Source organism: Pollicipes pollicipes, unplaced genomic scaffold, assembly GCF_011947565.3.
Source record: "Pollicipes pollicipes isolate AB1234 unplaced genomic scaffold, Ppol_2.1 Scaffold_3087;HRSCAF=3621_pilon_pilon_pilon, whole genome shotgun sequence".
Classification (NCBI taxonomy): Eukaryota; Metazoa; Arthropoda; class Thecostraca; order Pollicipedomorpha; family Pollicipedidae; genus Pollicipes; species Pollicipes pollicipes.
Genome location: NW_023596225.1, coordinates 6159026 through 6176266, shown reverse-complemented (window position 1 = coordinate 6176266; position 17241 = coordinate 6159026). Strand labels below are relative to the sequence as shown.

At 51.8% G+C, this 17241-nt stretch overlaps 2 protein-coding genes across 3 annotated transcripts; both read left to right on the top strand.

Moving 5' to 3' along the window:
- The first annotated feature begins 2696 nt into the window (after positions 1-2696).
- LOC119089294 (procathepsin L-like) lies at positions 2697-3671 on the top strand. Its single transcript, XM_037211959.1, has one exon. It carries the CDS (start codon positions 2697-2699, stop codon positions 3669-3671), a length of 975 nt encoding a protein of 324 aa, XP_037067854.1.
- A 3552-nt stretch (positions 3672-7223) lies between these two features.
- LOC119089573 (flavin-containing monooxygenase FMO GS-OX-like 4) lies at positions 7224-15000 on the top strand. Of its 2 annotated transcripts, none has more exons than XM_037212323.1 (9): positions 7224-7339; positions 9118-9488; positions 10136-10283; positions 10806-10939; positions 11437-11537; positions 11981-12057; positions 12513-12660; positions 13680-13843; positions 14475-15000. In XM_037212323.1, the coding sequence occupies exons 2-9, from the start codon at positions 9289-9291 to the stop codon at positions 14817-14819; spliced, it is 1317 nt and encodes a 438-aa protein (XP_037068218.1). In that variant the 5' UTR covers positions 7224-7339; positions 9118-9288; the 3' UTR covers positions 14820-15000. The 2 variants fall into 2 exon arrangements, with proteins under 2 accessions (XP_037068218.1, XP_037068219.1); XM_037212324.1 differs by lacking the exon at positions 7224-7339 and adding an exon at positions 7685-7844.
- Positions 15001-17241: the final 2241 nt, after the last annotated feature.

The window sequence follows — 17241 nt, the reverse complement described above, 5'->3', positions numbered from 1 at the left end:
TTTTAGACCCATCTCCATCTGGACAGTTTGACCCCGCCAATCTTGTGAAAAGGTTGAGTGCACATAGCTGTCCCTATATTTCGCCATGCGCCATGTCTTAACGCAGTCGCATTCCGCATGCCGGCAATGCCATTCAAAAGGAGGACGCCATGATCGATGCTGTCGAATAGGTCACGCGCCTAATCAACGAAGGAGGCTTCGTTGCCGTTACATCCGACGACCGCAGCCGTGCCTTCGACAGCGTTGATCATGGTGCCCTCTTAATTAAGTCCACAGGGCACAGTATCGACCCCAGATGGTTCGAGAGATACCTTGTTGACCGGCGGCAGGTGGTGAGAGGTGGTTCCTTACCCACGCCGGTGTCCCTCGGTGTCCCCCAGGGATCCTTGGTTGGCCCAGTGTTCTTCAGCATCTTTACAAACGACCTAGCCAATTATGTCGTCTAATATCCAATCCATATAATAGCCAATCTAGATAATAGCCAATCTCGCCGTCTTACGTCTCTTGCGGACATGTAGTATCACATGACAATGATGCCCAACTGTAAGATTCTGGTCGTCCGTACGATCTAGCCATGGGGAAAAACAACAGGAGTCCCCTTTCGCTGTCCAAACCTACCGGCAATCCAACTCCTTGAAAATATACTCAACCTGTAGGCACAGCCCAAAATCTGAAAAAACATCACTCTATCTTAACATATCTGGTCACATACTAACAAGTTCTTCCTCTGTGCTGATATGCTAGGAGTGACGAGTGACCATTCCCTATTCTAAAAGGACGCATTTCCAACGTGACCCAAAAGTGTAATTCCGTCTTTCTCTGATTGCACAAACTTCGGCACCAACTCACTCCCGAAGCCCGACACCAACTCACTCCCAAAGCCCATAAAGTTCTGGTTCAACGTCGCATCTTGCACAGATGCTGTACCGCCCCGCAGATTGGAACAGGGGTGCTGTGTGTCATCTTGCACAGATCCTGTACCGCCCCGCAGATTGGAACAGGGGTGCTGTATGTCATCTTGTACAGATCCTGTACCGCCCCGCAGATTGAAACAGGGGTGCTGTGTGTCATCTTGCACAGATCCTGTACCGCCCCGCAGATTTTAACGGGGGTGCTGTGTGTCATCTGCACAGATCCTGTACCGCCCCGCAGATTGGAACAGGGGTGCTGTGTGTCATCTGCACAGATCCTGTACCGCCCCGCAGACTGGGACGGGGGTGCTGTGTGTCATCTGCACAGCGAGCAGAAAGGTGGTGAACTTCTAGACCGGGGTCGTCTCGAGGGCACGTATTGGTGGTGGTATTTTGCCAGCTGTAGAAGCGCTGGGCTAGCGAGGTGCACGTGGTCTAGTGACCCACAGTGCCGGCATGGGCATGTGCAGGCGCCGAGACATCCGCGTGCTCATCAGGGAATCCTCTCGCTGTTCACCACACGTGCTGCTGCGTCACAGCACACCACCCAGGCGACGTTGGCAGGCATCTCGCGACCGCCAGATTTTCGCCCGTCAGTGTCGCCGGGTGTTCTTTTCCGGGCAGCCTCATCCCGGACATACCTGCCGCTGGCCATCGCTGGCTCAGGAACAATCTGGCGATCAATCATTCAGTCGATCGGTGTGAATCAATCGGCAAATTCGATCGCGTTGAGCAATATTTTATCGTACGGTGATCATATGTCATTATGGGCCTATGTCTTACTGTTCGTCTCGCAGTGTCTTGATTTATTGCGCAGCGCTGCATTTTGCTTTTGTGTCATATACGATATGACTGTAATCAAATACTACACCACTTATTACATAACTTCTTAATGAATGTGCTTGGCTTGACTACCAGGGAACTAAACACAAAAATAACGAGCTTGGGAATCGCACAAGTTCAAACAGCCGATTCATCAAAGCCCAGGTATGTTGCAGAAACGATCACATTACATGCCACTGTGGTAAGAACGCGTTCCGCAAATGGTGGCGCCTCAGCACGAGCCCAATCTCAGCAACAGGGGGTCGTGTCGCGGCAGTAGGCTGAGCAGACAAAGCTCGTCTCGGCATTATCTGTGCGAGATTTGGGAGCGCACAGGTGCTGGTCTTGTCTGGTACACTGCTCGCGCGTCTCGGAAGCCAACGATAACTCAACACCTAGAGTAACAGACTCGCCGGCTTTTCTCGCTGGCTGCTCACGAACTTCAACATATGGGCTGGTGGCTGACCCACGTGTACTGCTCAGAAGAGCCGCCCCCCCCCCCCGCGGTGATTTATCTGGGTGCTGCTGGTGCAATAAATGGTGTCTCCCGTGAGAATGAGTACATCTGTATTTACTCGGCTTCATGTGCGGGCTCCGTGGCCGACTGCAGACCATTTGGTTCGTTTGCCAGCATCTATGTGTGAGAAGCAACACACATGGCTTCCACCAGACTTAGAGCGGACAATCAATTAAAACAATAAAGGGTCTCAGCTAATGTCATTCTATGTAGCATGGCCCAGCATCGTCCCATGAAAGGCCAGAATGGCAACGGTTGACGGGTAAATAAATATATTAAATGATCAAGGAATTAAACCGACTCGAAGAGGGTGTTGTCAAGCACACCTGTTGTAATGCGCTGATACAGACAGATGTTATCATCCTTTAATAGATAGTGTGTCCTATATAACCGTGACAGGGTGCACTCCAACTCCAGGTGTGGCTTAGCTTCATTCCACTGCCGCCATGCAGCTTCTGCTTGTTGTCGCCCTCGCAGTGTCTGCCAGTGCGCTTGTGGAGAGGGCGGAGTGGGAGGACTTCAAGGCCACCTACGGCAAGTCTTATGCCGACCGCGACGAGGAGGCACGGCGCATGAAGGCGTACGCCGACAACAAGGCGTACGTCACCAAGCACATGGCTGAGTACGAACGGGGCCTGCACACCTTCACCGTAGCGATCAATCAGTTCGCTGACCTGAATATTGACGAGTTCAACGCCCTGTATAAGGGCCTCCAGCCGGGCAACATCACCAGGCCGGAGCGGCTGCACCAGTACTCGGGCCGCGTGCAGGCGGCGACGCTTGACTGGCGCCAGTATGGCGTCGTCACGGAGGTGAAGGACCAGGGCGCGTGCGGCTCGTGCTGGGCGTTCTCGACCACCGGCTCGCTGGAGGGTGCCTGGGCGCTGGCCGGCCACCAGCTGGTCTCTCTCAGCGAACAGCAGCTGGTCGACTGCTCGCACCTCTTCTTCAACCTTGGCTGCAAGGGCGGCCGCATGGACAACGCCTTCAGGTACATCCACGCTAAGGGCGGCATCATGGCCGAGTCGACGTACCCGTACACGGCGGTGGGTGGCAGCTGCCACGCCAACCCGGCCTACTTCGTGGCGCAGGTGAAGAGCCACCACAGCGTGCTGATCGGCTCGGAAAGTCACCTGCTGGACGCGCTGGCTGGACACGGACCCATCTCGGTGTCGATTGACGCGTCGCACCAGTCGTTCCAGTTGTACCACAGCGGCGTCTACAACGAGCCCAGCTGCTCCAGCCTGCTGCTCGACCACGGCGTGCTCGTCGTCGGCTACGGCACCGACAACGGCGTCGACTACTGGATTGTCAAGAACTCCTGGTCTGCCAACTGGGGCGAGCAAGGCTACATTAAGATGCTACGTAACCACAACAACCAGTGTGGCATCGCCACCCAGGCATGCTACCCAACCGTCTAGCTGCCCGGCTGAGCCTGCGGACTTCTAATAAAAGCGTAGCATTTGAACGTAGCATTTTACAAATCAAACCACAGTCGCAGATGATACAATCTTCGAGGAAGAAAAAAATCTGTGGATGATTAGTTTAACCATGACCGGGAACGAACATTGCCATTTATGTCACATGTTATTTCAACATTTTTGAGACTGACATATACGACCCAGTACCGGCGCGGAACTTGTGTATGTGAAATGTTATGCTTACACGCCCTTCCGCCTTCTTTTTCTACGTCCGGTTTCCTTCAGAGACCTCCTTGAGTGGGTCCGCATCAAGGCACATCCCGTATCCCTTTTCACATCAGCCTGTACAGGCATGCAATGAGTCACTGATTTTGTAATTCGTACAATGCGCAGCGACAGTGTCGGACAAACCAACGCCAGATGAGCCCTGAGAGATTCACTGCTAGATCCAGTTGGGCCCCCAACAACTATCTCTCCTCCCACGACTATTCCCTTAAGGATATTCAGCGCGCCGAACACGAGAACCAGGGTCTCTCATCACGTGGTAAACAACCGTAGCGTTCGGCTCACCCGACGCGTGCCCTCGACTTCGTGGCGACTTTAGCGATCTGCCGCCTGCGCTCGTTCCCTTGGTTCTCCCCACCGCAGCCACGGCATTCGCGCGTGGGCCGACATCGTGAAGAGGCACCGCATTCGCGGACGCAACATCACGGCACGGCGCCAGGCATGGACGCCTCCCAAATGGACCTCGGTCCGCGGAAGAACGTTGGACCCGGCTGCCGCCATCGACTCAGCCTCGTGCCCCACGCTCTTCTCTCAGTCACTCCAGGTGGCTCAAACTGCAATGTTGGTGACTGCGTGTGGCGTAGTTTTCTCTTCGCTGTCGCCATTGCAGCTGCACATGTCCCGTTTCCCCCGCCAAAAGGAGGCGCAAGATTGCGTGCGATCGCAACGCGTCGGATATGAAACACATTGCAGATGGCGCTAAACATTCCCCACACCTGTCATTGATTCGCTCACGCCACGCCCACCCGAGATTTGGGAGTGAGAGAGCTCAGGATGAGGACCGCCAGCACCGTATGCCTCTGTTTCTGGCTAACTGGAGCACCGTCATCTCTTCTCGCGTGCTTCTACCTTTCAATGTGCGTTTTTTGGCTCCCTCCTAAAACCTTTCCATATAAACCTTGGCTACCACTGCCACCTATTTGCGATATCAACATCTCCCGCTAGCCCTTCCACTCCTTTACGGCATGTTTCCATCCGTGCGTCAACTCCTCAAAACTCCTATGCGTGTCAGATATTCTCAGGATCGCTATTACCGTCGCGTCTCCGTCGTCACCGTCATTAATCGCTCCTCCACTTTCACATAATTGCGCGTTCCCATGTTATTCGGCACAATTTCTCACACTCCACGCAAATAACTTTCACCACATGACCGCATCAGCACAGATGATCGGCACTTGGAGTGACGCATAGCAATGCAATGGCAAACCCTTGCATAGGTCCCCGAGACAGTGACGATGGCCTCTCACACGCTTCACAGCACACAACGGCCACGCATTATCTGTACAGTAAACAATGCTCACAATGTACGCATAATTGACATCGCCCCAACGGATGTAATAATCCTCGATCTGACATCAACGCAGACGGTGAATACGTATCACATTTAGTACAAGTAAACACACGCCTCATTAGCTTCTGGGGATACCCTGCACGGTAAACACGACAAACATGTAAAAATTGTCCCTGAAAAGAGCAAATTGCCTGTCTTGGAGGGAGTGGTAAATGTTTTGCAACTATGTATAAAACATTACTTTTGGCATCAATTAAGACGGTTTATGCAAGGGGGCCAGCTGTAAACAGCTAGCTGTAAATAACAAATTAAAAATATTATGGTTGGAATGCAAGGATTTGGGGTCCTTGAGCCTTAGGGAGGCCCATACAATGTTGTGTGCCTCCTCCCACTCGTCCACCCCTGGAGAAATCCTGGATCCGCCCCTGGGTCCGGTATAGTATGTTTAGCGTCCACCGCAGAGCAAACCCGGCACAGCCCAACAGGAAGTAAAAGATATGCTCGCTGCGCCTGCATACTATTTGGCTTACTATCTCATCTGGTACACAAAGATCTTGTGCCACCATACCCTCCCGAATGAAGTCACATGTTTTAACGTTACATTACAAAAGCACACGATTATAAATTTACGCATTGAAGGCCAAATAAGGCGAGTTGTCCAGTCATTTGAGACAGTTGGAGGAACCCCACCTACAGAGGCCGCAGAGTTCAACCTTCTTTGGCTTGTCCTCCAGAACATACCCCAGAGAGGTCACGGTGCAAAGTGTCATGAAAGACTGTTCCCCGCGTCCCACGTCGTGGTTGCCCCGGGTTGGGACGTTTGCTTCCATCCGCATGCGCGTGACGCGGCTGTGGCACCTGGGAGCTTAGCGCGGCTGTCCACCTGGCGGCCGGCCTTGACTCCAGTGCCAGCGTAGCCGACGGCGCAGGTGGCAGCAGGTGACCGCCGCCTGGTAACAGGTTTCCGAGCCAATTACCCTGTGGAGTCAGATGCAACTGGCCCTAAACCATACGAAAGAAGCCACCCGCGTTCCTTTCCGCTTGCGCGCACTATGCGGACCGCGAGTGGCAAGCGCGTTCCGCACCGCAGCGATTGAAATTTTTTACACCGGTAACTTGTGGGCAAATTTGACAATTTCCGTGCCTTCAGTGAATGAAATAACACCGTCACAGGCATAGACCTGATTAACGATCGAGCCGTGGTTATGTCCATAGGCTCAACTATATCTACAACGTTGGCCAAAACATACTCAGGAGCGACGGACACCGCTTAACTACTACTCGATGACGCCCTGCTGCTCCCACCTGACGACCATCTCTTCTCAGAGGCGTCCATAAGCCTAATGATTTCGGAGGCGAGTCGAGACCCCAACAGCCCAACTTTACCGCATATGAGTTTTTCAAAGAATTTGGTCATTCGTTTTTCATGCACAGTTAATGTTATTTTTAGTTTCTAGCGTTTGTCTTATAGCCATTCTTTGGGCAGCGCCTTAAGTATGCAATCAAAGTAAAAGAAAAAAACACGTGGCCAGATTAGTATGGGGGAAGCGAGACCCCATGAAAGAATATGAATTAACACTCCTTCTTTTTGGACATCAAAGACAGTCTGGCTCCTGGACCAATCATGGACCGAGTTCATAAGGGGCATGAAAATTCACCCGACCTCCCTTGTAAGGAAGGCAGTGGTCGCGGGAAGCGGCTGGTTATAGCCGGAAGCCGAACCGTTTTGGCTTCCGACCTTTCCGACCTTCTTGGCTTTTGCCTTTTGGCTTTTTGTTTGACTTCCGACCATAACTAGCAGGTGGCAGGGTGGAAAGAATACGTGATCAGCACCGGAATTTTGTAATGAACGACTCAATCGTGTAAGTCAATGAATGTTTTGGTTGACAAAAATGGTAAATACGGCAGTCCATTAGCAGGTGTGGACTTAACTCTGCGGCCAAAGTTTGCGCAGCTGAGCCAATCGTCAGCGGTGTAATGGAGCCATGGGGCCATGCAAGCTGTCATCATTTGGCCGTCTAATGTAGCTGGATCGGACGTGGTGTGCGCTGCCGGCTGCGTTTTTCAGATTTTCCCTTCGGTGTAGGGCTAGGTACGTGCATCACTGGCTGGTCAATGGGTGGTAGTTGTGTAATTGAACAAAGTTCATATGACCTAATTTGTGGTTAGGCAGTTCTAAGGCTGGTGGTTAATTGCTTAGGTAATTCCAAGTTTGCAGGGCCGAGGCATTTCCAGAAACTTGGTGATGTGGTGATATCAAGTGTAATTTGTTTGCAAATTCAGCTCATGTAAAATTTTAAACTTATGTGTGCAGAAATAAGTATTTGCATCTGGTAGCATATAACAAATAATTTTACATGACTGCATTACTTAGGTATATTAGTGTATTCATGCTGAAATAAGCACAGAAGGCTGTATTCCATTTTAGGGAGGGAACTCAATTGATTCCTTCATTTCCTTAATGAAAGTATATGAATAGTTTGTGCTTAAGAAACAGGAATGCTGCATCTTGCAGTAATGTTTTCATTAGAGTTGCAAACCACATTCTGAGAATCCCAGGTATTTTATGGATCACTACATAATTCCACCATCCAAAGGTATTTCTAAAGGTAATTCCCCATCTGTTTTTCTGACAATTTCATGTGCCATATCATCTGATTTGTGTTTTCACGCTGAGTTAAGATATTTAAACCAATGTCAAAATGCTCACATACTTTTAGCTCAAATAAAGGGCTAAAACTTTATGAAAATTTCAACTGATGGCTTAAGTAACCAAATTCAGCAGTCCTGACCATGTCAGGTATTCATGTAGTGTAACATTTCTTGCTTAGAACCAGTTCCAGCAATATTATTAAAAACTCAGAGAAAGAAGACCACATAATTTTATTAAAGGTGCATATTTTATGGTGTAAGTGCATGGTTGTCTAAGCAAACCAAAAATCATCATCAAAATTATACTAACCTTTGAATAGCTGTTGGCTGACTGACTAGCTGTTGTGCAATAACCATGTTAGTTCTTGAATTTATTTTACCTCTAATACGTGGCATATGCCGGATGCAAATGGCACAAATGCTTGTGGCAAATGCAGCAATTCAGTGCATATAAGTCCATTTTTGCTCTCTCCATTCCCTGGTTATGGACTGGTTATATTATGGAAGATCCCTTGGGTGTGCTCTTAAAATAGGTATTTGTTATGGAATTCCAGCATGATTAGTACCACACCTGAGTGTCAGGTTACACTTTCCAGCCCCCTTTCTGCCATGTTGCATTTTTGGTTGCACCCCATCAGTTTCCCAACACTCCCAAGAGTTACCAAATTTTGAGTTGGTTCCTGACAAATTGCAAATAATGCAGGGGAGCTAGTTTTTCATCACACAACCATAGTCAATAAGTAACAATTGAATGCCAGAAAGGCAAAGGAAATAAGGCTTGGACCAGTATCATTGTGTTGTGGTCACTCTACTGATGACTCAAACAGATGTACTGTGCACTGGATTTTACTTCTAAATCATCATGATCCAATCACCAGGTTAAACAAAGTGATCATTAATCATCAGATAACCATAATTTATAACATAAACCATAAATCATTAATCATCATTAACCATAATATCAAATCAAACAAATCATCATTGGTTATGAAGCACAGGGATGAAAATCATGAAATAAAAAAGCTACTAAAACCAAATCACAATTTTTGCGGACCCTGAAATGTAGAAGAAGCATGGTGACATTAAGCTTTAAATTAGAGTGTTCATGGGAAGTTTTAAGACAAAATATTGGACCAAAGTTTGTTTGATACTCAAGGACCAATGACCCAAGGACCAATGGAGGGAGCAGCAAATTAAAGAGTAGTATTTATGTTGCAGGTAGCTGTTGCAGGCTGGCTAGCCCACATACCTGCCATCCACAGAACCAAAAAAGTTGGTTGCCACCACACTACCAGCCCACATGAAGCCATCTGGGCCCATTGACACCAGATGAGAATGGAAGACTAGCTGTACCAGTTACCATTTTGTCACGCTGGACTGTCCAGAGACATGTTGAGGGTGGGAGTGGTGGGCGCTGGTGCCGCTGGTCTGGTGGCGGCCCGCCTGCTCGCGGCCAGGCCCAGTGAGTTTGCTGCACCCGTGGTGTTCGAACAAGCCGGCTCCGTCGGCGGCACCTGGGTCTACACAGACTGCGTGGGCTCTGACAGACATGGGCTGCCCATTCACTCCAGCATGTACCAGAACCTCAGGTGAGTGCGTGACATTGTATGCTGCATGTCAGTCGGTTTGTTTATTCAGGCACAACATGTTTTTTGGCAGGATTCACACGCGATATATTTTACTGATGTTCCACACACTCCATGTCGTAAAATGAGAATGTTCTGTCCTTTTGTATGACATGATCACCATCAAATTGCTTGTATTTAATAACCATGCTTACAGGGTCTGGAACGTTGTTTGGAAAGTTGTTAGAAACATTGTCAGTGGTATGGAAGGTTGTTAGAAACATTGGACAGCAGACTTGCATATTTCTCCTCCAGCTCCACTTTTTATTGCTTGAACTTAATCGTTCGTAAAAAACGGACTAGGCGGTACAAAGACGTCAGAATGTTAACAATCTTTTTCGGCGTTGGTTGTGTACTGCAGCACAGCATGTGCATGCTAAACATGAAATTTGTCCTTTTCGCGGAAAATGACTATTTCATCAGCTGTCCGTTGGACCGACTAGCAGGCTTTTGATAGTACTGAGACTGGAGTGGATCATTTCATGCTCCCTTCCTTTCATGGACTCTGAGCTTCTGTTACAGTGGCGCAAAAGCGTGTCTTGTTTGCTGCTATGAAAAACGAGTGTTTATCATGCGATCCATTGTTCATTATTGTCCGCGACCGTTTTCAGAACGAATCTACCTAAAGAAGTGATGGGGTTTCCCGACTTCCCCTTCAAGTCAGACAGTTACAACGGAAAGTCCTTTATCTTCCACGAAGAAGTGCTTGACTACCTGTGTAGATACGCCGACCGATTTGATCTGGAACAGTACATCCTGGTAATCTACGATAAGATAATAGGCGGCGGGAGGAACAGGGTGTAAGATTGCTCTACGTTGTCAATGTTTAGTAAACTAAACTATCAGTTTCGACCTCGGTCGTGGATTCATACCGTAAAGAAGGCCGAGGCACCACGTGTGTGGTGGACCTTCGTCGTTGTTTGCGTCTCCACGGACCGGTATCGTTTAACGCTGATGGAAACTTTTGCAATCTAACTTGCAGTATTTGCACGTGAGGTGCGCGTATGACTCGAAAAGCAAAAAAGAAAAGCAAAAAAAAACAACCATGAAACATGTCGCTGTCGAAGTGGTGGTGATAGTGATAGCAAGTTATGATGAAGCAGGGACGTGGCGTGTTGTGCATACATTAGAACGAATTTTGGTGGCTTTTGCTTCTCGGCTGAATTCATGCTCAACAAAAGAATAACCTTTTCCCTTTGGTCGTTCAGTTAAGCGCTCGCGCTCGTTTGTGATGAGTATGTACGCATTCTTCGGTGACCTCGTTTCCTCTTGTCGGGGCAGTTTGAGACGCGCGTGGAGAATGTGACGCCCACCAGTGCCAACGACCCGGCGTCCGGATGGTCCGTGACCACGCGCGACCTCAACACCAACAAGACCAGTCACCACTTCTTCGACGCTATGATCATTTGCAACGGGTGTGGGCGCAGTGATGGCTTTTATATTGTGATGTCTCGTGATGTCTCTCTCAGTGATGTCTCGTCTCTTGTTGGCTGGCTGCGTTCTCGGGATGTGTTATCACTAGCTGTCACATGTGGGCGAAGTGTTTGATGCCTTCTGTCTGTGCCATTGTTGATTAGAGAATGTCTCGTGGAAATCGGGTGTCCACGCAACTCCCTCCTGATATTTCATTGATGCATTCTGGGTTCGAATGGGCCGCCAAGCGTGTTTGAATCCGTGTTAACGTGTGTGGTGTCGTTACTCGGTCCAACACGAATGAGCTGGTTCTCAGTTTGCGGTGTGCGGCGTGAGCCGACTATGGTCTCCGCACCCGGTCCCCTGTCAACACCGTTTCTAGAGCGTGGTCGCCAACGTTCGCCGCCCGCACGCCGGCATAGGTCAGCGGACGCGTGTGACGGCGTCCCAACGCTGACACCGCCGGCGCTCACACCGCCCCGCCCCGCCCCGCCCGCAGGCACTACTCGGTGCCAACCGTGCCTGACCTGCCCGGTATAAGACAGTTTAAGGGCGAGGTCATCCACAGCCACGACTACCGTGTGCCGGCGCCGTACACCGGTGAGTGGCCCCCGGCGGGCGCGGCCACGTGACGACGTGACGTGACGTGACGCGGTCACCCAGCCTGGTGGCACGCGCCGCGACACGTTCTACATTTGTCCCCAAGTTGCAGCGCTCTGTTGGAACAGGGTGTTTTGTTGCTGGGCGAATCGCAGTCGAACGAACACGTTACTCGTGGTTGACAGTGCATGGCAGTGGTGGCGGAGTAGCGGAGATTAGGGATAGATAAGCAGCTCTTGGTGAACTACCAACTATTGGGAGTCAGCAGCATTGCATGTAAATGATCCGATATAGAAGGGCACTTGGGGCGGTCTCTGTGGACGCTCGGGCGCCACCGTCGCCAAGCGTGATCGCCGGGCGCCGCTCGAGATGCTCCTGTGCTGAGACGGCAGCCGCGTGCCGGCCGGTGTGTCACCCCCCCCCCCCCCCCTCGGCCTGTCCAGGGAAGCGTGTGATCCTGCTGGGTGGACGAGCGTCCGGCATTGACATTTCGGTGGAGGTGGCCACCGTCGCCAAGCAGGTCAGTTGCAGCGCGCTCTGATGGCTCTCAGGCCCGGCTTGGCTCAGGTCAGCTTCGCCATTTTTCTGGTGGAACACGTTCTCGTGAGATGCCGTGGAGCGTGCGGTAGGCGCCCTGTGAAGCTGAAAAAAACTTGTAACTGGTGCCATTGTAGTGCTCGTTTGTTGCTTTGTTTCCGTGCATGTCATGAGCATGCGAACATGGTGCTGCGTGGCGTTACTCTCCCTCCCTCCCTCCCTCCCTCTCTTTCTCTCTCGGTCTCGATCTCGATCTCGGTCTCTGGCTCTTTGTCGTTGACTTTGTCTTTGTCTTTGTCTTTGTCTTTGTCTATGCATTTGTCTCTGTCTCTGCCTCTGTCTCTGTCTCTGTCTCTGTCTCTGTATCTGTCTCGTCTCTGCGGGTTTATCTGTGTCCGGCTCCTGTGTCCGCCTGACCGGCGTCACTGCGTGGCGCAGGTGTATCTGTCCCACAACCAGCCTCCGTTCGTGGCTACGCTGCCGGACAACATGCAGCAAACGGTCGGCATCGAGAGCATGGACCCCGACGGTGTCGTGCTCAAGGACAGCCGACGGCTGGCTGTCGACGCGCTGATCCTCTGCACCGGTCAGTGACCTAGGTCGGCCGACGGCTGTCTGTCGACGCACTGATCCTCTGCACCGGTCAGTGACCTAGGTCGGCCGACGGCTGGCTGTCGACGCACTGATCCTCTGCACCGGTCAGTGACCTAGGTCGGCCGACGGCTGGCTGTCGACGCACTGATCCTCTGCACCGGTCAGTGACCTAGGTCGGCCGACGGCTGGCTGTCGACGCACTGATCCTCTGCACCGGTCAGTGACCTAGGTCGGCCGATGGCTGGCTGTCGACGCGCTGATCCTCTGCACCGGTCAGTGACCTAGGACGGCCGACGGCTGCCTGTCGACGCGCTGATCCTCTGTACCGGTCAGTGACCTCCCGACCTTTCCCGGACGCATTGCTAATCCCCTGTACCGGCCGGCGGACTGCTGACCACTCCCCTGGTGGTCAATCCCCCACATTGTGGATCCCATACACCGTTCAGTAGTGCCTGCTCTCTCCCATATAGCCTCTTGAACCTCCATATTGGTCATCAGTCACTCCCTATACGCTGTTGATTCTATATACCGGCCAGCGGGCCATTGACTGTCATGTACGCTACCGATCCAAGCCTGCGCTGGTGAGTGGGCCATGACCGCCCTCGTGCACGCTGATAGTGCTCATAAGGCTCGTGGCATTGCAAGTCCCTTGTAAGGCCCTGCTGCCGTTCGGGGCGGCCTTATCGTGCCGCGGAACATGTGTTCTCGTTTTATGTGCACTCGTTTGTCGGTTGGTGAGAGCAGTGCGTTTTCTGGAATACATTCGTAGTCATTACATTCTGAATTATATTCTGTTCATGGTAGTCGTCGTGTTATGTATGGGCCCATGCAATCGCCAATGACGGCAATGACCCGGCTGCTTCACATGCTCGTGACAAATCCGCGCTAGTGAAAAACCCAGCGAAATATCAGGCAACGCGCGGCATTCGAGCCCGACCCCGTCCGTCGAAAGCTCGCCCCGCCCTCCCACTGATCCCGCGCGCTGCTACCGTGCCACATGGTCGCTGGCAGGGTACGAGTTCGAGTTTGCGTTCCTGTCGCCGGCGTGCGGGGTGGAAGTGGTGGAGCGCCAGGTGAGACCGCTCTACAAGCACGTGATCCACACCGGCTACCCGCGGCTGGCCTTCATCGGCCTGCCCACGGTCGTGCTGCCGTTCCCGCTCTTCCACAAGCAGGTCAGCACGGCCGCCGGCGGCTCAGGGCCGGCGCTGCGGAGGGGCGAGGTGGCGCTGGTGGGCCGCTGGCCGTGTATGACGTGGACAGGTAGGGTGCGCACTCCGCAGGTCTGACGGACTGGGGATCGGCTCGGGCAGGGCGCAGACAGCATCCAAGGATGCTGGGAGGCGCTTGTATAGGTGATACCCAAGCGTTACGTGAGGTGAAGGCAAAAACACATAGATGGCGGCTGGGTGACGATGAGCATTGCCATTGATTTATGCTGTATCATTACGTGCGATCACATTCTTCGGAAACACTAAATGGCAAAAGGACCTTAAACTCCTTTAGAAGGTAACGTATAAGACAAGACACGTGCGTATTAAAATGGCATTTCCATATGTGTGGCACAAGTTTTGGTGTTGCGAGAAAGGCGTATCCAACCGAAATTCCTTCTGAAGTTCGTCCTCTAAAGCTCAGATTATCTAGTTCAGGGCACTGATGTGCCGTTCTTCTCAATGTAGCGGGTTACGCTCATGGCCACAATTACTTGAAATGCGATCTGGTGGCCGGCGTCGAACTCGCCTTCGCTCTGCAGCCTGTTCGGCCGCCGTCACCTCACCCCGCCTGACGCCGCTGTCCTGCCGCCAGGTGGAGTTCGTGCTGGCGAGTCTGAGCGGCCGCCTGCGCCTGCCTTGCCGGCCAGAGATGGACGCCGACACGGCCGCCGACCTGGAGACGCGGCTCCAGCTGGGCCTGCCCGCGCGTTACGCGCACCTGCTCGGCCCGCTGCAGTGGGAGTACATGGACGTGCTGGCGAGCGCAGCCGGCGCCGAGCCCGTGCCCGAGGCCGTGCGTCAGCTCTACGATGAAGTGCACGCGCAGCGCGCGCGCGACCTGCGCGGCTACAAGGAGCGCGCCTTCCGCATCACGGGGCCCGCCACGTTCGTTGAGGTCACTGACGAGGTAATGGCCGACCTGGCCAGCAAGCTGTGACGCCCGCCGAAACGGTGGCATGCCCACCGAAGCTGGGAGGGGGTGGTGCACGAACGCCGGCCTGAGTTTGAGGCACAGGACGTGGGTGAGGAGCAATGGCTTACCACCGATCAGCTCCGATTGTCTTAGCTCAGCTCAGATCATCCTAGATCAGCTCAAATCCACTCAGCTCAGCTCAGCTCAGCTCGCTCAGCTCAGCTCAGCTGCACTCAGCTCCACCGCGTTGATGTATCGCGGCCAGCCGCTCTCGGCTCTGCGCAGCGCGGCTGCGGGGTCGGCTCAGGTGACGCGCACCTCAGTTGAGCCACGTCCTGTGTGGAGAGTGGGATGCGCCGTGTCTATGTGTGTGGGCGTGTCTCAGGGCCAGCGACGGGCCAGGGTGGCTCGGGCCGGCAAATGTCGGACTCGTGCTGTCGGACCTTATTCCGTTCAATGAGTAGGTATTCCACTTGTTAGAGGAGCCTAGGTCTCCGTGCTTTCGTGCGGCGGTCAGTTGTCGCGTCTGTCCTTCATGCCTAGTACAGATCCTTGTGCCAACGCTGTAGCTAGTCTTCTCCGGAGGGGGTCTTTATCTAATGTTTGTCGGCGACATTTGGAGAGATAGGTGACGTCATCTGCTGAGGTTCACCGCCAGCTGATAGTCAAGCCGATCATTGGGTTTGTGTTGATGCGCTGCCTTCATGTTATGTAAAGGCTATTTCATTGCTAATTGGGTCGAGCAATGGTATAATGACGTGCAATGATCCATCAGGTTATACTGGTAGTCATGGAGGTGGTCATTCAGGTGGAAATGGCTTCCCGGCGGGTGTGGAGAGACGTATCGGATGATTTGAGGTTTCTGCCGATGGTGATCATCACAAACATCTTGTGGAGGTGATCCGAAGTTTGCCACGCGTACCTGGCTCTGTGGCTTGTGCCTGTGTGGACTGATCGTGGCCGAAGTGGCGCGCTTTTGCGCAGTACTACCTTCATGATGCATATGGGTGTAACCCAAGCGCGGAGTGTGGGCGTGATTGCTGCAGGATTTGTGATTTTTGCGTGATATGTGTGGCTGTTACTGGACACGTTTCTAGTGATGGATGTTAAAAGATACCATTGCATCGTCATGCGGCCATTGCGTTTGACAGACAGTATGTGTATTGCCTGACTGCGTACGGTTTGGATGCGATCCAGTTCCACTCGCTGACCGGCCGTTGGGGTTTTACACGTGCGGTTCGGGCTTCATTGACTAAAGGGCGGCGGCACTATGAAGATTTTGGGCATGCATTAAGTGTTGCAACGTGTAGCAGGTCATAGTCATATCGGGATGGATGAAGCTGTGGTGCGGAGCGTAACGCTCCAGATCATGTAGCTAGAGGCGTACCTGACACAGTGAAGAGAACTACTTGGTCTTATCGCTCCGGATATTGGCTCGTTATTTCAGGTGGCTCGCTTAATTACCTAAAATGCAGCCTTGTCTGGATCGTCCTTTTGCACTTGCACACTTGTTGCCGAGGCGAATGGGGTCAAATACAGGCTGGACTATCCACCTGTTGTTTTTTTTTGGGGGGGGGGACGATTTGCGAGAAGCATGCATGCATCAGGTTCTAGTGTGCCGCGACATTGCACACTCGAGTGAGAGTTGAGCAGGTGACCATTACGTCAAATGTGAATTGGATCAATGTCACCACCACGAAATATTTCATCGTTTGGCTTAGTGCGGAGAACAACGCGTACATGCGCGTGCAAATTGTGCAGGGTCTTCTAATCACATCGATGTTGTGCACCCGAATGTTTTTATTAATCTCTGTTTCCATTGTAAGTTGTTCAGTACATTAGCGAGGAACATAAGTCATGCAGATAAGGCAGTAGTATTAGCCTTATTCCTCGGAAAAATCAGGAGAATAGAGAAATAGTTAGGTTGATATTTCGGCAACATGCCTTTCTCGAAACAATAGCAGAAGTGAATTCAAAATTGCCTGCCGATGATCTTACTCGATTTTCAGGTTTTTTAAAGAGCAAGCCACAGTTTTTACCGGACACCAACATCCAGGGATTGATGTTGAGGGATTGCCAGCCATTGTCAAAATACAGTGCCTATAAGAATTAGAATGACCGGACGTACGTGTGCTTGCAAACGAATTCAAGCAAGTAGGCATCACGCATCACGCTTCATTCGAACATGCAAGCGAGCTAAAGTAAACAGGCATCACATGGCGCGCACTAATTATGCATGCAAACGATTTCAATTGAACAGGCATCGCACATCACGCGACAGGCATCACTTACACATGTAAACGATTTTAGGCTAGCCCACATCACACATAGAGTGGGTTTCGCGAAAGGATGTTGCCGCAATATGCCTGTCGTGTGGATCTATTCTTGTAAAAAGTCGGCGACCAAATTTTAACATACAGGGCTTGTCATGGCCAATTATGCGAAC